This window comes from Thamnophis sirtalis, unplaced genomic scaffold (assembly GCF_051295495.1).
Source record: "Thamnophis sirtalis isolate CommonGarterSnake01/CBP01778 unplaced genomic scaffold, rThaSir2_p1.2 scaffold_6, whole genome shotgun sequence".
Taxonomy (NCBI): domain Eukaryota; kingdom Metazoa; phylum Chordata; class Lepidosauria; order Squamata; family Natricidae; genus Thamnophis; species Thamnophis sirtalis.
Genome location: NW_028261386.1, coordinates 107,037,896 through 107,062,009, shown reverse-complemented (window position 1 = coordinate 107,062,009; position 24,114 = coordinate 107,037,896). Strand labels below are relative to the sequence as shown.

At 37.2% G+C, this 24,114-nt stretch overlaps 1 protein-coding gene across 1 annotated transcript in view; it reads right to left on the bottom strand.

The window, feature by feature from the left end:
- PDSS2 (decaprenyl diphosphate synthase subunit 2) overlaps nucleotides 1-24,114 on the bottom strand; it is an 84,290-nt gene that overhangs the window by 20,293 nt on the left and 39,883 nt on the right. Inside the window, exons 3-4 of the mRNA XM_014068264.2 lie at nucleotides 20,892-21,090; nucleotides 3,045-3,119 (exon numbers count right to left, since the gene is read on the bottom strand). Coding sequence (XP_013923739.2) covers nucleotides 3,045-3,119; nucleotides 20,892-21,090 — 274 coding nt within the window. The remainder of the gene's footprint in view (nucleotides 1-3,044; nucleotides 3,120-20,891; nucleotides 21,091-24,114) is intronic.

Below are 24,114 nucleotides of genomic sequence, written 5' to 3'. Positions count from 1 at the left end.
ATTGTGGAGGATTGTGGTCTTATTACAAACAAACCTGGCATTAACTAACAGAAGCTGAAGCAATATATCCAGAAGAACATAGGGAAGAGGCAATTAATTCTGAAGAGGACGGCATATCCTTCTAGAACTCCATCTAGGACTTTCCATCTTATCTCCCTCTGCCAGTCACTGTGGTAATTTGTCTTCTGTCCCTATAACTCATATGAAATATCCTCAGTTTAAGCAACATCCTCAAGCCCTGAAACATCCTTCCAATCAAACTTTCTCCTCACTGTCAAACATCATTCGAGTCTGACTATCAAGCTAAATGGGCTTTTCTGTCAGCACTATTACAGTATGCTGTATATTCTGCTTCCAATTGAGTTCATATTACTGGCAAAAATATGTTTGGTTGTGTGTAAGAATATGCACTATACTTGCCCTCTTCCCTATCGGTTCGAGGGATGGAGGGAGGAAGAGAGAGAAAAAAGAGAGTAAAGAAGGACCACAAGCCTGGCACTAGACACAGCTTTGAAACAGCAAAGCAATCCAGGGCTGGAAGGGGCCTCAGAGGTCATCTAGTCCAACCACCTGCTCCAGCAGGAGACCGTCTAGTCCACTTTAGCACATAATATTGTCTTGGGTATTTAATGCAGCCAATGGAACTCTCAATTGTCTTGGGTATTTAATGCAGCCAATTGGACTGAATTCTCCAAGCCATCAGGCTATAGAGCAGTGATGGCTAACCTTTTCCGGAGCGAGTAGCCAAAGCACATGTGTGCCATAGGTTCGCCATCATGGTTATAGAGAAAAGGATAGAAAATAATTATAAAAATATTTCAAAATGAAACGCACGAACTGCAATAAACTAAAGTTTCTTTTAAAAACAACCCGGATTCTAAATGATTTGAAGTACATCTTAATTTGTGACACTGCTGTTCGTCACACCCTGTCACAAAGACAATATGGCATTGCAAACTTCAGTTAAATCTAAGTCAGAACAATGCACAGGCTGGAAAAAAAAACATGGCAATTTGGATCATTCAGTGCTTCAGCTATAAAGTGAGATGATTCAACGATCTTTATTTTCCCATCTGTGTAGGAAAAAAGCCAATAAAATTGTGAGTCTTCAGCAGCAACACAGTAACCCTGCAAACATCTTGCATGTGATTGATGTCTCACTTAGCAGATGTCTTACTGCTTGTTGGACATGACAGGACATATTTTATTGGTCTATTAATATATGCCTTTGATGTTTGTGATAAAAAGGGTTAGAATAAATGGACCCATAAAATGCATTATTTTATTCAAATTCCACAGTAAACTGTGTTTAAATGAGAGAAAAAACAGGGCTCCATCCTTATTCCACAAAATATACCTTAAAGGGAAAATTAAATGTGAAAGGAGAAAGAAAAATGAAATGAAGATAGATAATAAGAGAACACAACTTTCTCTGATTACACTATTATTTAGAGGTAAACTTCAGCTGCAAGCTGACCTTCATTCTCTTCCATCTTTCACCACTCAATCTTTTCTCCATTCCTTTTCAGACAATTACAGAAACACATTGAGAAATCTAGCTTTGTCTGAAAGGGCTCTGACAGATACTACAAAGATAAAAGTACACTATATAGAACTTCCAAAGAGATGTATACAGGTAATCCTTGACCTACACCAACTCAATTTCATTGAGGGCCTCATCAGGGTTGTGTTTGACCTCGGGGGGGGGGGGACTGGGGTAGTTGTGGCCAGGGTAGGTGTGGCCAGCACGATGTCACACAGTAAAAATTTGCTTCCGAGCCGTTTTTGGCTGCAAGGGCCCCCTGCAACCCTCTTAAGGCTGGAATTTGGGTTCTACATTGTTGCGGTTGTTAAGCGAGATACCACATAATAGACTGGATATCATGATGACTTCAATGATAGTCATTAAGCAAGTCACCACAGTCATTAAGCTAATCCAACATTTTCAATGGGTGTTTTTTGCCATTTTCTGTTGAAAACGTGAAAAAAAATTGTAAACCCTGGTGACATGACGTGAGATGCTGCAAACGGTCTTTAAGGTAAACCAGTCACCAAGCACCTGAAATGCAATCACACAAGTGTGCTCAGATATCTATCTGAAAGTTGAAACTTCGAGATTGTGTCATATATAGCTTTTTAAAAATCCAGTTTGGTTTTGAATAGTTGTTAAATAGCACTAGAACTTAGACTTATATACTGGTTCACAGTGCTTTACAGCCCTCTCTAAGCGGTTTACAGAGTCAGGACATTGCCCCCAATAAACTGGGTCCTCTTTTTACCGACCTTGGAAGGATGGAAAGTTGAGTCAATCTTCAGCCAGTGAGAATCGAACTGCCAAACTGCTGGCAGTAGGCTGTCAACAGAATTAGCCTGCAGTACTGCATTCTAACCCACTGTGCCACCACGGCTCTTAAGTCATGTTAATGCTATTTGCAACCTTCCCAAGGGCCTTCCAACAAGACAGACAGATATTCCTCAACTTACAACCATTCAAAGTTACAACAGCAGTGAAAAAAGTGACTTATGACTACTTTTCACACTTATGACCGTTGCAGCATCCACATGGTCGTATGATCAAAATCTGGATTCTTGGCAACTGGCATGTATTTATGACAGTTCCACTGTCCCGGGTTAATTATGTGATTACCATTTGCAATCTTCTGACAAAGAAAGTCAATGGGGGAAGCCAGATTGACATAAGAACTGCAGTGATTTGCCTTTATAACCACAAAGGTCACAAAGGTCGTAAAATGGGGTGTGACTCGCTTAACAACTTCCTTAGCAACAGAAACTAAATTGGGTTAAATTGTGGTCATAAGTGGAGGACTCCCTGTATTTACAAATACAAAACATACTAAGAAAGAGAAACGTGACATTTTATATAATTAGAGCATCTGACTAGTGGGGCTATGCTCTGAAAAGTTACGCTCTAATAATTGTAACATGAAGGGAAGTTTTGATTCAGATTAACCCAAGCTTTATTTTTTAAACTAAGAGGGAGAAAGTGATTTAAACACAAGGACATTTGTGAACTATCAATTTACCTTTCCCGGGCTTGAATTTTCGCAATATATTCCTTGTATTAAGTCGCCAATGGCACTTGACATTATCTCTACCACCTGAAAGAAAAAGAACAAGTTTCCAGCAAGATAAGTACACCGTTACTAAAGGATGCTAAACTAAGAACACTGGGAGGCTTTAATAAATAAATAAAATCTGTATCCTGAAGGCACTTTATGCAGAGATATATTTTTAAAAAACTACATTTCAAGTTAATTTAAAAAAAGCAAAGCACATTTGTTTGTTTTTATTTATTAAAGTGAAGAGTTCTCAAATTGTACATTGAGACACCCCTCATCCCCAAGGGACTATGAGCAATTTAGAGATTTAAAAAATAATAATCAGGTTTTGTGCAGACAAAATGGGAATACTGTCAAAACTCACCCTATGGTTGGTTCCTTATTTTGTCTGAACAAGCCCCAAGTGGGGAGCTGCTAAATTACAAGGTTGTATGATGTATAGGTTAAAATTTAATTATTAAAAACAGTATACTTATTTCTTGCACAAACCCAACACCAATAAAGTATTAGTTTTATTCATGAGGGAGTTTTGTACAAATACGTCTTTCATATTAATGGGTTGTGGTACTACAAAGTTAGAAAACCACTATATTAAAATATAAATTAAATAGGCTACCAGGGGTACAGAGATCAGAACAACCTTCTGGGAACTATTAAAAATTCAGCCTTTTATACCTAAGATGTTTGTTTTTAAACCCAGTTAATCTTTATAACTCATTTCATATACTGGACACACTGTATTTGCATTTAGCAGCCTATCCCAGAAATGACAGTGACTTGTACATATTTTTTTTTTTTGGCCAACATGGAATTGTTATTTAGCAAACTGTTTATCTTTAAGGTTCTCAGATTTTCCCATTAAAAACTGAATAGAATCCAAAATAAAAAACCAAACATAGTTTCAGCTAGATTATGGTCTCACTGGAAATAAGAAATCGGAGCTCTGATTACGAACCCCCTTTGCTAGAATAATATAGGACTATTCAGAGCAATATATTTAATATATACCTACCTTACGGCTATCCTGCCTGCTATAGGTTTATTCTTCCATGATTAATTTCCTAGGTATATGGGTCTATATCAAATTCTCCCTCCCTCTTGCCTAAAATGGTGTCCATTTATTATTGAATTAAGAGTATTCAGTTTCAGGTTTTTATCATTCTTGTAACTGAAGCCGGTATGGAAAATAAAGGCCCAAATGTTACTTCTATAAACCTCTTAACATTCTTGATGACCATTATAGCTTCATATACTGTATAGGTCTTCCCCCACTCTATTATGTTTAGATTAAAATCCTATATACTTTAGCTATGAAAGAAAGCCACACTGAGCCTTATAGGGTTTACTTCTGAGTAAACATGGACAGCAGCATGCTTTTGATCTCTTAAACAAACATGCTTAGCAAGACACCTTTGCAAATGGAACCAATTAATCTTTTTTTTAAAATGATGTACGGGAATTAATTTCTAAGTCTCTTTAAGAACAGCCTCCTTTTCAGAGAGAAAATTTGTCTTGCCCTTTCAGTAATCAGATACTTAAGGAAATATTGTAGCAATCTGATCTGCAGGAGAACTGAAAGGACAATGATCCTACAGTGTTAACCCAGATGTGTTGAGTTATTTAAGTGGGGAACGGAGAAAATGAGGGACTTTTTGGGAAGGTATCAGATAAGCCTTATGCCCAAATCCAGGAGGATTGTGTATCGCCAATGGGTCTATGAAAGCCTGAAACCAAACACTCAGTGTCAGATTGTATTACGGTTTATACAAGCAACATCTCAAGATTCCTCTGATGGCCGAGACACATAATACAGATCAATCACTCACTAAAAAATATTATGGTTTGTGAAACGGTTGGAGCCCAGAGACATGGCAGTAATATGAAGAAGAAGAATTTACAAAGACACTGAGTCCTACCTCTAAATGTCAAAGTGATAGTATGAGCTTTAACAATGCACCTAGCTGTGAATAGCCAGAGCTCCCCCTTCTCTGAAACTCTAGACAGAACTTGACCCAGAGAAAGATCCTTTACTTTAATCAACACACATGGAAGCAAATTCCATGCTATAGTGATTTGGAGAGGATAAATTTGTAGAAGAACCTAAGGGAAAAAAAATTTTTTTGGTACAATTATAGTATGGCTTTCCTATGAATGAGTAATAGAGGTCCTATAAAGTGCCTAACGCTTTATTAACTTACTGGCAAGCTAAATTCTAAATGATACAACTATGTCTTCACCCATAAGAGCCATTATTTTGATTGGCAAGTGCTTTCAGCTTCACACGTTAACTTTGTCCTCCCCAAATTTAACTCACTATAAAGCTCTTCAAGCTTTATAAGAGCTTTTCACTCTAAAGTGAAGTCAGGTGATTTTTGTTTGTGTTGTTTGACAAGAAATTATACATTATTTAAAGGCTTGGTGTTTAAGTTGTAACACAAGGCTTTGGTTCAATTTCTGGACAAATTATCTATGGAAATGGATGATAATTCATTGGTAGAACATATCAATCAGATGCAGAAGTGTTCAAGTTCAATCCTAGGCTTGTCTAGTACCTGAGAAGACCTCCTCTGTGAATTATTAAAAAGATGTTGCTGGTCAGCATGGATGATGCTAAATTTTGGTTGGTTTCGGTATACAATTGGTTTTCGTATACAAGATTATCTGAGGAGGTTTCTGGATTATATACAGGATTATCTGAGATTGCAGCAACAATTTTCAAATTTTTAGTCTCAGGACAAAAATGTTGACAAATATAAGCATGTCAGGAAAAAACATATCAGAAGCATTTTAGTGTCATATAAATGTATCCTTGGCTCAAGCTAAGTTAACCTGTCTCAAGTTGAATCTGTTGGTGATTCCATAATACCACTATTATGTGGGGACACACATACAACTGCCTTTGAAGTTGCACATTTAGATGATGATAGATAATTCTGGATAAATTGTTTTTAGGGAATCATTACTTATCCTTTTACAGAGAAATCCTCAGTGAGTCGATTTAAGTTTTCTGATTCTTCTTCCTTGGTAACTTCCTTTTGGACTTTAAACTATGTCAGTTGGCATGTTAATCCCCTTTTCTATCATGAACTGAGGACAAGCATCTAAAATAAAGAGCCTTTATGGACTTGTTATTATTACAGTTCATTAGATATTCCTAATAGTGTATAATTGAACCAAGATATTTTATAGAAAAACAGTAAATGACACTGCAGGGATTAATACTTTATCACTACTTATGATTTGTTGTTTTAATTATTTTAATATTGTATTATATTTAAAAAAAAACTTTGGCATGCATCTCTAGGCTGTCATTTCAAAAGGGAATGATCTATTTAAGTTTAGTTCACTCATTCTCAAAACGTAGACGTAAATCAGCTGGTGGATATTCAAAGTTAGAGCCAAGGTGGCGCAGTGGTTAAATGCAGCACTGCAGGCTACTGCTAGATCAGCAGGTCAGCGGTTCAAATCTCACCGGCTCAGGGTTGACTCAGCCTTCCATCCTTCCGAGGTGGGTAAAATGAGGACCCAGATTGTTGGGGGCAATATGCTGACTCTCTGTAAACCGCTTAGAGAGGCCTGAAAGGCCTATGAAGCGGTATATAAGTCTACTGCTATTACTATTGCTATAAAGTTGCAAACTGTTCCCTGGTCCAGAGAAAGGTTAATTTATGGATTGTGCATAAAATGTCTTACAGTCAGTGATCTGTGTCTCAACGTTTCTGAAAATATTCCTCGAAAACAAAACTCTTCCTCCTTTACTATTTGTTTTGCCTAGATCCAAGTTCCCTGGTCATAAGTAAACGGAAGAAAAAGACCTTCACAATGACATCTGTCTGGGACAATACTTTTCAGCCTTCTTGGAAGTAGAGAATTTGATACGTGCCCATGTCCATATTGGTAATGCAGCTCAAGGCAGAAATGTATCAGATATTCAGTAAGTATGTGAATTATAAGATTAGTATTAAACTGCTGAAATAAATACTGCCTTATGTCTAACGATTTTACAGGAAGTTTCATCTACCTAAAGACTCTCCCCTCCCCCTTACCATTACTTCCTATCATGGCAATATAAGTTCTACTCTTGGGGCCAATGAACTAAATCAAGACTAATGTTTTCCATTAGCAGATAGAAAGTATGTTATGAAAATAAACTCACTAGGTAAAACCAAAGCTGGTTTAATACAGATCAGTTTCATGAGAACACACTTTTCTGTATAGTAGCAGCATTTAAGGAGTTATATCTCCTTGAATATCTCACCATCAATGCATGTTTTGTATCATTAAAATCTGCATTGGGATGTTGATCATGGCACAGAACTCAGCAGTTGTTGTTACTCAACACAAATTGTATAAAACTCACTACAGCTATGGGTCTGATCTGCAAGACATACTAAACATCTGTTCCATTTCTTTCTCTCCCATTTCTATCGATTGAAAATAGAAACAAATAGACTCAAATTCTTGCCAGCATGACATGTGTAATTGCAGTTTCCCGAGTGTCATTTATACACTTGGTTTATTTTTCTGCAGAAGACTTTGTTTGAAATTTTGTAGAGTTTGCAGAACTCTATTTAACTGGAGCACCTTCCTATGGAAAACCACATGAATTAGCATGGGTTGTGCTGATCTCTTCAGTGGTAAGGTCAATGAGACCAAGCAGATAGGAAGACAGTTGTGTGAATTCACAGAGGATCACTTAAAGTCCCTCAGCTATGGGTACCAGTGGTGGGTTCCAGATCCTGTTCCAACCTGTACGGTTGGAACGGGCCCGGCGTCGCCCACATGGACACGCGCAGTGCACGCATGTGTTGTAGCTGCAAATGATGCTTCCGCAAGTCTCCATGACACTCCAGCTGCTCGGTAAAGCATTGCGCAGGTGCTGTATGCACCATGTGCGTGCGCGGAAGCGCCGAAAGCTTTTAAGGAACTCGGGCGGGCAGGCAGACCATCTGGAGCACCGTACTGGAATGGTATCCAGTGCTCAGGGCAGGCTCCGGTACGCCCATATCGGGGCGTACCACCTGCAACCCACCACTGGTAAGTTGCCAGTTTTTTCTTAAATGTGCTCTATGTGATTCAGGTACATTGGTGCATAGCAATTTTCTTACCTGCAATAGGTCTGGTTCTCATAAGGTAATTAAAGAGAGAGCAGTTCTTCTAAAGGCAACATCAAATTGGGAGCAAATATACAAGCTATGGGATGAAGCCCCTGGGACCCAAACTGAACTCTGATAAAGGAATATCTCAGAGATAGGCTGCTGCTGAGCCCCTGGGACCCAGCCAAACTCTGATAAAGGAATATCTCAGAGATAGGCTGCTGCTGCTACTCTTGTTCATGTGGAGCCTGGTTGTTTGACCAGCTCGCAAGACTGGAGGGGGGGGGGGCGGAGGGGGGGGAGGGAAAGAGACAGTTCATAAACTTCAAATAACTCTGGAAGGCCAGTAATAAACGAACAAACAAATGTTCTAAAGGAAAAAACGCTTTATGTCCTGGTAAAAAAAAAATGTCCTGAATGTGATAAGCCATCCAAAAAACGGAGTAAGGCTCCCAATAATCGAGCAAAATAGATAATATACTGTATTTTTCAGAGTATGACACATCTTTTTCCCTCAAAAAAGAGGCTGAAAATCTTGGTGCATCTTATACACTGAATACAGCATTTTTTGCCCCCTGGAACCCTGCGTCCTTCACCAAAATGGCCATGCAGAGCCTCTGGGAAGCTTTCAGAGAGCTCCTGAGGGCTGGGGAGGGCAGAAATGAGTGAAAATGGGCTGTTTTTTGCTCAATTTTGCCCCCACAGCCCCCAGGAGAACTCTTTTAAGCCTCCTAAAGGCTATGCGGGCTCTTTTGGGGGGGGCACCCCCAGGAGCACTCTGCAAGCCCCTTAAAAGGCTATTCATACCTTTTTTGGGGGGGAAACAGGCGCATTTTCATGAAAAACCTTGGTGCATCTTATACTCTGAAAATTACGGTAATATTCTGATCCAAGAATTAGGCAGTACACGAACAGCCAATAATGGCAACATTAAAGTCAAAGATGCCACCTGTAGCCTGGTACTAATGGCTCTGCTGAGCAGGATGCGCTGGTGGTACAGACCAGCAGTGAAAGGCCCTAGGTGTGGGCCATTGTATATTCTTTCTATCTGAAAGACTGGTGAGCCTCACTCATGGTGTCAGAGTGTCATAACGATCAACAGCAGGAGGGGGCGAAGCACAACTTCTGCAACTTCAAATTTGTACGCTGCTGTACAAAGCTTTGTACCTTGTCCAGTACAGTATATCCTCAGTGCTGAGGTGGGTTGCTCCCGATTCATCCCAGATCGGGCAAACCGGTAGTGGCAACGGCGGGAGGTTCCACCCACCTGTCCAGACACTTCTGCGCAGAAGCATCTCGTGCACGCACACAAGAGAACCGGTAGTAAAAATAATGGAAACCCACTACTGCCTCAGTCACATTGTTTAGTAATCCTGTTGTCATCAAAGAGTAGATACCTAATTTCATCCCTGACTTCCAATATTATTCTACGGGAACAGAGCCAAACGTGGCAAAGTAGAACAATGAAAGTTTCCATAACTTTGGTTACTGACTCAGTTGCATAATGAATCACATCTGATTCTACTTAGCAAAACATACTGTTTTTATCTGAAAAATAACATTTTAGCCTACACGGTGCAGCACTAAAAATGCTGAAACAGGACAGAAAGATGCAGATACAAAACCATCATTAGCAACAGGTTGGCTATTACCTTGTTGCTGCTCTCTCCCAGCCAAACTTACCTCACAAGATTATTATAATGAAAACATTAAAAAACAGTATGTTAACTCCAGGAAGAAAAGTAGGATGCAGTTCTATTAAATGAAAACAAACAAAATAAATAATTTGCCAAACAACAAAATGTATTGTTTAATTCAAGGGAAATCCAATTGGACTGGTTTAACTTTGAATTTCTTAGTGTTTCCTTTACATTTGCCTTCAGGTGGGCGACAGATATTTGCCCATCATTTAGATCTATGGTGGGCAGTTTCCCCACCATACAGGTAGTTCTCTGCTTACAACCACAGTTGAGCCCAAAATGTATGTTGTTAAGCGAGAAATTTGTTAAGTGAGTTTCCCCCCATTTTACGACTTTTCTCACCACATTTGTTAAGTGAATCACTGATCTTAAATTAGTAACACGGTTGTTAAATGAATCTGGTTTCCCCCTTGACTTTGCTTGTCAGAAGATTGCAAAAGGGGATCGCATGACTCTGGGACACTGCAATCATCAAAAATGTGAGTCAATTGTCAAGCATCTGAATGTAAATCATGTGACCATGGAGATGCTGCAATGGTCATAAGTGTGAAAAATAGTCCAAAGTCACTGTTTCCACTGTTGTAACTTTGAACGGACACTAAATGAAGTGTTGGAAGTCAAGGATCACCTGTACTTGGGTATCTATCTAGAAATGTTAGTATTCAATTATCTGTGGCTGTTCACAGAATATGTATTAGTTAGGGATGCCCATTTTGTTTGTGTGATACTTACTTTTGCCATTCTGGAATATAAAATTAATTGCACTTAGTTTATAAGATACGTTCAATGACTATTTCTTCATTATAGCTCTGAAGAGAAATTAAGAGAGTCATCAGCAAGATGCACAAGAACAGAATTCTCCAGTGGCATTTATTTAGAACAAATCAAAACCTGTCAGTGCTGGATTGTCAGAAGTAATAACTTGAGGTAATTCTAACTATTTGGGGTTCAAATCTGCAATGGACCAGCTGTGGTTATCTTGAAAGCAAACCATAGGCTGCAAGCCTTGTATGGAAATTATTGGAGACGAGAACCTGTCTAGTTTCATGAACAAATGTTCATACAGTACAGGTTTTTAAATCATAAATATAAATGTATAACCCATATCACTCATAGAGTCAAGATATAATTTTAACTGAACATATAGCAATTATGAAAGATTAGTTAAGGAAGTACCATTCCTCAGTGATGGAACACATGTTTCGCATTCAAACGGTTCCAGAATAACTTCCTGTTATCTCAAAGTACAGTTTACAAAGATGTAAGCTGACTGAACTCTTAGAATTTCAATATCTAGGTACTGAGAGCAGGCAACCTTCAGTTAATTTTAAAGAAGATATATTTAGTCAGCTTTCCGCAACCTAACACTCTGAAAGTCTTCAGCTAAACTTCAGCTGCCATTATCTCCAAGTCTATATAATACCGTTTCCCTGAAAATAAGATAGGGTCTTATTTTCTTTTGACCCCCAAAATAAGTGCTTGGCCTTATTTTCGGAGAGGTTTTATTTTTGAGGTGCAGGAGGTGGCGAGCGTGGTCACCTCATGGCTGCTGCTGTGTTGCAATATTTTCAGGGAGGGCTTATGTTCAGGGGAGGGCTTATTTTAGCACATGTGCTCAAAAGCTCGATTGGGCTTGTTATCTAGGGAGGTCTTATTTTCAGGGAAAGAAAGTACTGGCTGCATAATCGGAGAGTTTTGAATTTTGTATTCACCAGATTGGACAAGTGATTATTAGTTAGCACTGGCTGATTTTGCTCCAAAAGGATCATAATATGTAGCATTCAACTATTAGAAGATTGGACTATTTTATTCTATGGAGTCCTTGAATTATCTTATTATTATTTTGTTGTATATACAAGCTAGGTTTTGTACTGTTCATGGGGTTTTCATGGCAAAGATACTGGGCGTGGGTTGCCATTTCTTTCTCCAGTGGATCACATTTTGTCAGAGCTCTCTGCTATGACCTGTCCGTCTTGGGTGGCCGTGCACTGCATAGCTCATAGCTTCATTGAGCTATGCAAGTCCCTTCACCATGACAAGACAGTAATCCATGAAGATATTTTAATGCTGGGAAAGATTGAGGGCAAAAGAAGGAGAAGACAACAGAGAATGAGGTGGCTGGATGGAGTCACTGAAGCAGTTGGCATGAGCTTAAATGGACTCCGGGGTATGGTACAGGAAAGGAAGACCTGGAGGAACATTGTCCATGGAGTCACGATGTGTCGGACATGACTTTGCAACTAACAACAACAAGCTAAGTTTATTTAATCAGTTTTGGTTCACATTGAACAGTTACAGTCAAGGAATGTGTGGTATTTCTTTTTTCCTTAAAAACGGACTACAAAAAAAATGAAGACAAGTTATATCACAGAGCATGAATCTACATTACTGATTTCTGTCATCTCAAACTGAGAGTGATCAAAGATATTTCAATCCTTTCTATTAGCTGCTTCTGAGAGAGATTGCTGACTGGCACTCAAGCATTTATTGCAGGAGTAGAAGCAATCATGATCAAATTTATTACTTTTCTCTTAATAAAAACAGCATTAAAAACTATCATGTAGAAAGCTGAATGCTCTCAAGGGGAGATTTAGCTTCTGTTTATATGCTGAATGGGAGGGAAATATATTCAAGTAAGGAGTTTAGTATTCAGAGCAAGATCGGATGAAAGATTACACACGCACACACTTGTAATTGACAATGCTAACTCAAGTCAACTCTTGTAGCTCTTTAGAAGTTATGTATATTATCGGGAGATACATGTTAACTTTCTCTCTTAGCAGAAATGTAATTATATATTCATTTTCTAATATTGCTCATATTATTATCATTTTATTTGAGCCTGAAATACAGGCTTTAAAATAATATATCAAAGAGTACCTTCTACCTTACTTGAAGCAGTTCCTTTAAGCTCAGGTTCACCAGATGCAGTTATTTTCATTGTTGTGGCTTAGTATGAATGAACATTGCAAACAATAGATCCAGGACTGTCTCTCCATGAAAAAATACTGGATGTAGGCGGTCTCGCAAGTAACCTGGCCTAAGCCATGGAGCGCTTTAAAGATCATAATTAACACCTTGAATCGTACCCTGTAAACAACCGGCAACCAGTGCAGGCCGCCTAAAAGGGGTGTAACATGGGAGCACCTAGCTACCCCCATGACAACCCACGCGGCCACATTTGGGACCAGCTGGAGCCTCCAGGTGCTCTTCAACGGCAGCCCCATGTAGAGAGCATTACAGTAGTCTAGGTGAGAAAGGACGAAGGTGTTAGTGACTGTGCACAGGGCATCCCGATCCAGGAAGGGGCACAACTGGCGTACCAGGCAGACTTGGTAGAAGGCCCCCTTAGTCACGGCTGTAAGATGTTCTTCTAAACTCAGCCGCACATCCAGGAGGAAGCAACAAGCGCATGCTCAAGATGGTGTCCTGCTGCGTTTGAGGAGAACTTCAGGGAGATGGTTTTTTCCTTCCTCAGGGTATGCAGGGGGTTCCCTACTCCATCGTTGGTCCCAGGTCCAGCTATGGGAACCTCCTGGGTCCTCGGGGGTACCATTGTGCCGTGATTTCCTGCCCTGTAGCAGGAATGTTGTGAGTGAAATGGGGTGGATTGGCGGAGAATGGAGAGCATCTTTGGCTGCCGGCGTGGGTGTGGTTGTTGTCGTCGTCGGGACTCCCTGCTTAGGGGTTTCTCCCGCTGCCGCCGCTGCCCACACTGTGGTACTATCCCAGTTGCTCTCCCTTTGCTTATGAACATTATAAAGTCATCTCTTTGTCCAGAGAGGAATTATAAAGCTGATTTAGTCACTGGCTCTTCATTCTGCTATGGTCGCTGGTTACGCTTTTAATGCAGTTTAATTTAGTTTAGTTTCAGTTTTAGCTTTCAGTTCACCATTATTTCCCAGAAGTACTTTTTGTGTGTGTTCTCTGTAGAATAGTATCATAATACAGAAATACAGTGAAGTAGGTGTTGTTGTTTTTTGCAAAGCTGTCTTTTTCATAATTTTTTTAGCTTCCCAAGAGTTGTCACAAAATGGATCGAATGTTTTAGAACAGGAACCTATCAGGTTAGCATAGCTTGTATTGAACCAGATCCCTGGAGCATTTAGCACAATACTGTCTATATCTGTTCCCAGCAGCTATCCAGATTCCAGATTGGACTTTTTTCCTAATCATCCTTAGAATGACCAATGTGGAGGATAATATTGCTGAGTCTTGCCTTTCTCTTTGTTGTGGAAATTTTTATCTGTATTCTGTGGAATGTCACAGCCAATCCAGTGTGGAATATCTTCTACGATAAAGAGAAATAGCTAGACATGTCTGCGTTTTGGAGTTTGCTGGACATTCATATTGCTCAACAGTGAGCTTTCCCATCAGTAGCATAATATAGGTTTGCATTATTTACATATGCAACTGCATGCTTGCTTTAAGGGAACTGTGTATTTTGCGCTGGACACACATTTCCTTTGTTAAAGCCAGGACTACCCGATCTGGGCTGCAAAATCTTGATAACAGCAAATGTTTTCCTGTATCTCTTTGCTGCCATCTATGGTAATCCAGATTTGTACAGTCAGAGTCTCTTAAATATTCTCATATTCATGTTGGCCAGGGTTCTCATCACAAAGCAATCTGGGCACTAGGATTGCCAAAATAGGTAATTTAGTATACAGAGTTTTCCCCTCTTTTCCTTGTCTCTTCTCTTCCAGCTGGCACGCTAGAGTAACCTATGTTTAATAATACTGTATGTGAATGTACTCATTTATAAATTAGGGTGTCATTTTGTTATTGCACTACAAATGTACAGAAATTAATACTACTACTTTTAGGGTTTTTTGTTCTTTATGAGTTTAATGAGCGGGAGCGGGGGAGAGAAAAAATGCATTAGAAATCCCTCTGAGCAATCAGAGATGTTGAAACATACTAGTTTGGATCCAACAAGGTCCCAGCAGTAGCAGCAGTCATCTGCTGATATAGTGGTAGCTCAATTCTCCCCCACTGATGATACATCTGTAGCTGATTCACACAGAATCTAACACTATTCCATATGGTACCAAGGTCTATCAGGAACACTTCTTCAAAGGATGCAGAGACAGTAACAAGAAGGTGTTGAAAAAGCTTTTTTTTTTGCAAACAAAATACCATTAAACTGCCAAATGAGAGTCAGTCTCTCCCTCCCCCCCCCCCCGCTCCAATCTATCTGAAGCTCAATGGTACTACTAACTGATGAAAAATTATTTCTGGCATAAGCTTCAACTGCATCAATATACTTATTTTCAAGTGTTTTCTATTTTCGATGTAAGTTGCATTTGGCTTCTTGTTCACCTTAATTTCTTATCAGTGATTTTAGATCACGATTTCATTCTTCACAGTACACCCAAAATACTCCCCCCCCCCCCGGGATCAAGGATTTGGTTAGGCTAACAATAAAAAATGACAATGACTTACATATCTAAATAATGGAATTTGAAATAAAATGTATTACTGACCCAAGATGTGCCAGTATGCTATGGTAATTTTATCTGTATATTGATTGTATAAAGTCTTCAACATACCTTTATCTCCAAGACATGGAACGACTAAATTCATCCATGATTTTGTGAAACATAAGATTATTCATTTCAAAATAGAAGTACACAACAAGTAATGTTTGGCCTGAATTTATTGCGAAGTTTATAATATTGCAGTAGAAATTAAAATGTGTTTTTCAATATGATACATTACAAACACAGAAATATATTGCTAACGTATGGTGAAAACTGCAGTGCAATTTAGCTAAATGGAGAGCTTAAAATCGAATGTTTATTTGATGGGATTAATTTTGTAAGAAACCACAATTCAATCTGAAGAGATAATTATTAATCAAAATTAGTCTGAATTAAAATACAATGCTAATATGGATGTAGTCATTCTCTCAGGAAATCTAAGATCAGTAAGACAACATTTAGATATCAAAATGGTTACAAACATAATATAAACCGTCCAGACAATTAGATCTATTCTTTGTTGAGATCTTCAATAACATAAGAAGCTTTTTTAAAAAAAATGACATTAGATGTTCTACTGAGCCTCCAGAGCTCACAAAATATCTCCACGCAGGCAGAAGAATATGAGAAGTAGTCAATATTGATGGGCTTCCTGAAATTTCACCCTAAATGGCCTGCAATAGCTATCAATAGCTATGCTTTGTCCATAGAAGAGGGCATTGAAATTCTGTTTTTTATTTGAAAAAAAATCTATTAAAAGTCTCTTGCAAGTTCAGCGTCTGTTTGAATTTTAAATCACAAATCTTATTTCTCTGTTGAGCCTATGCAGCAAGCCTGTTGCTAGCATTCACTGCTCAGGAAACAGTGGTGTAGCATACTAGAGACTGGAAAACTGTGAGTTCGCATTCTGCCCTAGGCACAAAGCCAGCTGGTGATCCTTGGGCCAGTCTTTCTCCCTCTCCCTCTAGGAATAAGGCAAGAGCAAAATTATTCTGAAAATCTTGCCAAGAAAATTGCATAAAGTTCTCCAAGCAGGAGTCAAGAATAACTCAAAAATGTCCCTCTCCAGATCATAGGAAATTCCTACTAAAAATATAATTTGGACTTATGGGTTTGTTCCTTTTCTACAATAAATGATAAAAAGAGACCCTAGAGATTTAGAATATTCCTCATGAAAAATACACCCAATTAATTGGATTATTTTATGTATTTGTACATGAGTGAGAATAATTGGTTTAATTAAAACTAATATTTGTTTCTTTTCTTTTGCTTCCAGTCACTGATACCATATCTAGTTTTAAAATTAATGGCAAAATACAGCAAGATACTAAAGATGCAATTATTGCTTTTTTATTTCTGAACATTTAACATCACAATCAAATTTACTTATTATTAAACCGAGTTGGCCATATATTACAGATTCTTAAATTGACATGGCCATTAATGATATATCAGTATTTTCTACCAGCTTCACTCATAATGGAATTTTTGGCTAGACCTGCCACATGAACATTACATTCAAGCATCATGGCAAGCCAAAATTCCCCTCCTACCAATCAGCATTGCCAGAAAACCACAGATGGCCGTATGTAAGATTTGCTAGCTTATCATACAAACCAGAGTGCTCCATTTGGAACAAGCCAGAGAAAAAAAGCTATGCAAGAGATGAGAACAATGTCTTTCAAACACAACCATGTCTATATCCAAAGTATCTTCACAAACAGAATACCCTTTCTGTGGATACAGCTGATACTGTTGTCTTTAAAATCAGAAACTTCTCAACACTGCCAGTTTGCTTTACAAATAGAATGGTTTATTGGATTCTGTGCAGAAGGAAGCACTGTTTGCATAAATCAATGCTATTTATGTAAACAAACAGTTTATTTGGTAAGCAACATATTTATGCCTTTAGAAATATGTAAAGTTAACATATGGAAATTCATCCACTCTATAAGTAGTACATCTGCGTAATTGGTTATTTTTAAACAACTAATGCCTAACAAAATAATACTGCCTCACATTGATCAGTTGAAGCTATTCTATATATATGAAATACTATGCTCCATACAACATTTTTATTTTATTATCCAGCTTTAAAAATTCTGATGTATACCACGCAGGAGGATTAATCCAAGAAGCACTTTTTTATATCAATGGGGCGCAGGCCATCTCACTTTGCATTCAACTCACTTTGAATGCAAGCCACCTCAGTTGAAAGCACTCCATTTGAGTTTAAAACAGTTCTGTCAAGTTTATAACAACTATTCCGATCATTTTGCAAATGATTCAGGTTTTGAATGCAACGTGATTTCAAAACTTTGTATATATCCCTGCATGTCTACACAACAAACCACCACGTCAGTAAATAGTTATATTTGTTATATATTGATCTCTTGACTCAGAATTTATATCTAATCTACACCTATTTAAGAATGAGCAAGCTTAACTAATAAACAGAAATACTAAGATAGTGAAATGAACATGGAATAAAAACTAAAATCCATCAGATATGGGTTTTCTTCTGTAACATCCCACTGTTCGGCTTCAGAGTACTCCCAACTATCAGATATTTTATCATTGAGTAAACTATATATTTTTTCAAGAGATAATGAATTTGACAGCCCTTTTTACATTATGAAATTGCAGATTAATTTAACCGTTACCCAGTGCATAATGAAAAGACAAGAAAATAGAATTCAAGAACTGAAAATAGTAATTTTAGTTAGACCAAACAAGTATGAAATTGTCACTTTCTAAACATGATCTTCATATGGTACTATGAAAAGGGTTATATGCATGGCAAGAATTGAGAAAAGTCATAACATGATTTAAAATTACAGATACAATTTGCTTGCTTGGAACAACTGCATGCAATTTATAACTGACATTTCAATAGATTCACTCAACAGTGATATATTTATATAGTATTATCGCAAAAAGATACATTGTGACAAGATTAGCAACATTCTTAAAGTTATGATTATTTAAGAATCATAGTGTTACCTAAGGCAATTACCATGCTCTCTTTTAACATCTACTGGGAAAGATCTGAAGGGAAAATAATTGACTTCACTAATTTTACCCTTGATAATTATAAAATAGCTCTGCATTTCATTATAAGCCAAAATTTTCACATGTAATTGTCAGCCTTGATAGAAACAAGATAAATGCTTTGTAGAAAAGCTCTGACAATTAAGCTATAAGATCATGATACAATTAATTTTGGACTTGTAATGCAAAGTAACACTAGGAATCTTAGATACTTATATTATAATATTTGCTTCAACAATCAATAAACACATCTGTGATTATTTGCTCTCTGTAAACTCTCATGGCCAGCATTGTTACTATTGTAATGAATTCAAAAATGATTAAAAATTATTTGTTATTCTAGTTAACAAATTGCAAAATATAGGGTTTGCAAGTGGTATAGAAAGACTTAAAAGTTGAGAAAATTCATGAAGTAGAACTTTCATGAATTCATCCTGCAAATTTTCTCCAAGTATCATAAACAAAGCAACCTATAGAATCTTTAAGATACGAATATTTTATTAAAATGACAGCAGATACACTATTAATGGGGAGCAATGTAGGTTTTTAACTTAAAGATGGTTGAATGTTAGAAACGTGCTGGATATTTTGGAATACTCTATTTGGAAAAACAAAATGAAAAACAGGTCACTTTGATCTTTTTAGATGCAGAGAAGGCTTTTGATAATTTGAATTGGGCTTTTAAAGGTAAAGCCTTTTTAAAGGTAAATTCCAATGTGAGCAATTCATAATAATGAACATAAAATGATAAAGATGTATTCTTTGCTTCCATGTGCAAAGACTAATGCAGATTCTGTTTTTCTATTATCTGTCTATACAGGTAGTCCTCAACTTACGACCACAATTGAGCCCAAAATTTATATTGCTTAGTGAGAAATTTGTTAAGTGAGTTTTGCCATCTTTTATGATTTTTCTTGCCATATTTCTTAAGTGAATCACTGAAATTGTTAAATTAGAAACATGGTTGGTAAGCAAATCTGTTTTTCCCATTGACTTTGCTCGTCAGGAGGTTGCAAAAGTTGATCACATAATCCTGGGACTCTGCAACCGTCATAAAACTGAGTCAGTTGTCAAGCATACAAATGTAAATCATGTAACCCTGAAGATGCTGCGACAGTCATAAGTGTGAAAAATTGTCATAAGTCACATTTTTCAGTAATGTTGTAACTTCAAACGGTCACTAAGTGAACTGTTGTAAATCAAGGACTACCTGTAATATGTAATATGATATAACATTTTCTTAACTGGGAGCAGCATCAGGGGTGGGATTCTACTCGTCCAGACTGATTTGAGTGAAGTGGTAGCTCCAAAGATCTAGCAAGTGGGTCCGCCCATCCCTGTGCTTTACCTATCTTTATCTTCGCAGCTGAGTCGTGCGGCAGAATGGATTGCCCCACCTCAGCTGTTTTCCTTCCTAAGCAGTAAACCTGAAGGTAAGTCTTCTCTAAACTGCGCATGCAATGCACACATGCAGTGCGTGCAAAACATGCGCTCAGTGAACCAGTTGTTAAACCGATAGTTAATTGCACTATGCATGTGTGCGCTGTGCACATCAAGTGCGTGCACGCTGTGCACATCAAATTCATGCATGCGCGCACATGAGCAAACCAGCAGTAGTGCCTGCCAGAACCCACCCCTGGAGAGAATGAGCTGATATAAATACTGAGTTGGTTATATACTCTAGAAGTTTGTTAAGTTTTCATTTGTCTAAAATAGGAACAAAATGACATGTTTTGCCATTACTTTCAGAACAAGAAGCTTAATTAGTTGAGAAGTCACATAATTCTGTAGGTCACTGTTTTAAATCTGAACTGTGGCAAGCTAAAAATAATTACATCTATTTGCTTAGAAATAGTATTTGATACAGAATAACAGAAAGCATTTCTGCTTCATTGAAATCCATGGCTATTCTTCTGTCTAATTTTAAAAACAGATTTAGTAAAAGAGCCAATTCACAAAATACATGTTTGACAGACATGCAAAGAATATCTTTATAGATTATAACTTGGCTATATTGAATGAAACAGGTAGCATGGCCTGTGATTCCTGTGATCATTCTTGTTATAAAAATCCTATTCTACTAATGAATATTTGCTGCCAGCCTATCAGTGTTCACTTGTTCCCCATGTTTACACTTTTTCATGTTTTGAAAAGATGCTCAATGAATCAAAACTGCTATAATTCATTTACTTTATTTCACTCTTTCTTCAAGGACAGATCTTCCTGCTAATCTCACTAGTGACTCTTTGGGAATCAGTATGAGAAAGAATTTCATAGTACTCATTTTATATATTTAGTTCATCTGACATAGCTGACACTTCATATTTAGTAAAATTTAAGATGGAGGGGATGTATATACAATGTAAAGTGACACTAAATGCCTCAAAGCACTAAGATTTATAACAAAGTAAGCTCACAAAAAGCAGCAATTGAGCAGTTTTTCAAAATAAAATACATATAAAAATGTTCTCATCACATTACCTTAGTATTTTGCAGCTGAGCAAGACTTGTGCAGGCATTCGCTAGAAGAAAATCACCACTCAGGACAGCCATTTTATTTCCAAATTGCATATCTTTCAAAGGTCCATCTGAGGATGTCAGTTCACTAATGTTTACTATTCCACGATGCACAAGGAAAGCTGTGTGGATCAACTCTGTGATCTCTGCAAGAGTTCTTTGGCTTTAAAGTAAAGATCAGACGTAATACAGTTAGTTGCCGAACCATTGCATGAGTCACAGATATTTTAAAAAAAAACATTGAGCACAACTGGGTGCTTATCAACGCAAATATAACATTCACTCTGTTTGGACCTATTTGACTAAAGATCACTTTTGATTACAATTTCTATCTGAAGCAGAATATTTATTTCTTGGAAACTTGAAACAGTTTAAAATGTAAATCCTTCCTCCATTCTTCAAATGTGGACTGACAATTTTAATGCATCAATAATTATTAAGAAAAAAAAGTTAATGATGTAAATTGACCAAAAGAGTCTTATGGGTATATCATCATTTTGTATCCTATTTCAGCAGCAGTAGTATTGATTCAATGGCTAAGCTAGTATTGCCATAAATCACATTATGGAGGTACAGATGGTATCGTGGGACAGAAACATTCTAATCATTGTTAAACTTTGCTGTCTTCCAGAATGAAACAGAAATACAAGCCATTTATATTCTAGAACAGAAAACTGCATTCTGCTATAATCCAAGGTCTAAGGAAGGGTTAATATATTCTCCTGTTGATGTGAGTGAGAGGGAGAAGACAGAGACTAATAAGGCATCCTGATGCTCCTGCTGTCATTGTCAGGGCAGTCCTCCCAGGAAAATGTCCATATCAATTCAACTTATCAGATGGACAGCTGATCAACATTAAACAGATTTGCTCTGGGCAGATTGAGCTGAATACCTGCCATGAATCACAATGAGAGCCCTCTGGTCTCAGCAACTGAGATCTGCCATTTCTGACTTCTGAAGATCCAAGGGCATATGGAGATCTCTAGTGATGAGGACATAAAGCTGCAGCTTCCTCAACAGATAGCTTGTTTTCCCCAAAAGTACATATTAATATCCTGAGGAGAAAAGTCTCTCTTTTTCTTACCTGAAACACAACCCTTCATTATCCTACCCAAATTACTACTGTTCTTTTTCTTCCCCTATTAAGCCTTTAATGAAGGAAATAAAATTGTCATTGTTCAGCTCAGACAAAACTTCAACAATATATCAATGTAGTATTTTCCAACTTTCCCTTTCTATTTTATCCTTCCTTTCTGTTTAATCTCCAAATAGCATCTATAACATTTAGCTAACCACATTAGAATTCCTCTTCAGGTTCCTTTATTTTTAATTGAAATAGCATAGAATTCTGGTACCGTGAGAAATTATTAAATAGCTGTAGGCAATTTTGAAGGATTTGAACATCTCCTAGAGAACATCAGATTTTTTTTTTCAGCAGCTCAATTCAGATTAATGTTTAAAAGGAAACATTTCCATATAAATCCTGGAGCATTCAAACAATTAATTACTGCATTCCACCCCCAAATTAATTATAAAACAATGACTTTTAAAATCACAAATATTAAATTTATTAAAGTATGGTACAAAACATGTAGGCTGAGAGGGAATTTTATTTATTTAATCAATGAAGGCTAAGAGTACAGTATTTATAGAGCTTTTAAATTCCTAATTTGCAAGCCAATTCTACAGAACATGTATAGAAAAATAATTGTAAGCAACTCCTCTTTTTCAATCATATTGCCCAGTAATTGGAGAGCTGAAGGCAAATAAAACCCCAATACAAGACACAATTATTTCACAAGTGTCATGACATCATTGCGCAAATGATGTAAATTAGATAATATCATTTGCATTGTGTCATGATAGACATGATGTCTCTTTTCCCTTTATCCTATCCACAAATACTTATGACTGAAGGCAATATGTTTTAGGCTACCTTCAATGGTAGAAATCCAAAGACGCTGTATGTGTGGTGTGTGAGAGGGAGAGAGGGAGGGAGGGAGGGAGGAGAGTGGGAGGAGAGGGGAAGAAAGAGGAGGAGAGAGAGAATGCTCTGCCTCTGGAAAAGCATAACAAAGAAAAGGCCAAGAAAAGCTGTAGGATGATATATGTAATTGATTCTTTTTTTACTCACTTTTATATATCTATTTATTATTTATTAAACAAATTTATATAACTGCCCAACTCATATATAGGTAATTCTGGGCAGAGTTTCTACAATTCCACAATGTCTTTAAGTTTTACAACTGTGGACATTAGTTGTAGAAGAAAAAGTAGGTTATTAAAAAAACAATAATAAAATGTTTAATCCAAGACAAGCTTTGCTGAGTTCATTAAGGCGTTCATAATTAATACACATAACATTGCAATCTTATCAAATTATCTCTTCACAAATAAATCAATGAAGATAATCACAGAGAAAATATTGTAGATGGAAGTTAATGTATGGCACAAAGATGTAACATTAAAAGGGGGGGGGAATTGCCTAAACCAAGAGTCTTACATAATGGCCATCTAATTGACAAAGTGGGGACTATCACCTTATCTTTCAGTATCAGTATTTAATCCTAGAACATATTTAAAGGAAGAAAAGAGAGAGAGCAGTAGTTCCTTTTTTCGCCACTAAACAGTGATACTGTTCATACATTTTTAGAACAAAGCTACTAATTCAATGACTCTTATGCAGCTTTTTGCCTCTTGCACTTTTTTCATTTCAAAATTAATAACTATCAAATATTTTCAACCTATTCCAATGTAGAATAAACAGTTCCATACTGATCTCCATTAAATCATTCCTAAACATTAATTCCCCAGGCAACAGCATTTGCCTGGTATCCTGCTATACAGAAATTGTGTGATTTAATATTTGTAAACAGAATGTGCCAAAAAGTGTATGTTGAAGAAACATGGCAAGTAAATTTAAACACAAACACAGCCATAGCTAACTCTCAAATTTAAAACTATTCGCTTATATTATCTTATAATCATTATTTAAAATTAGCCAATCATTAAAAAAAACTTTAAAGCTTATAAAACAAGCTTTAAAAAGCTGAAATTAGACTATAGCATCAGAAAATGCCTCGATATCTTCACCTTGTTTATATTGATTGCATAAGCCAAAATTAAGAGACTTTAAAACCAGTTTTTATTATTCACCAACTGAGCAAAGCAGCACTGATAACTGATT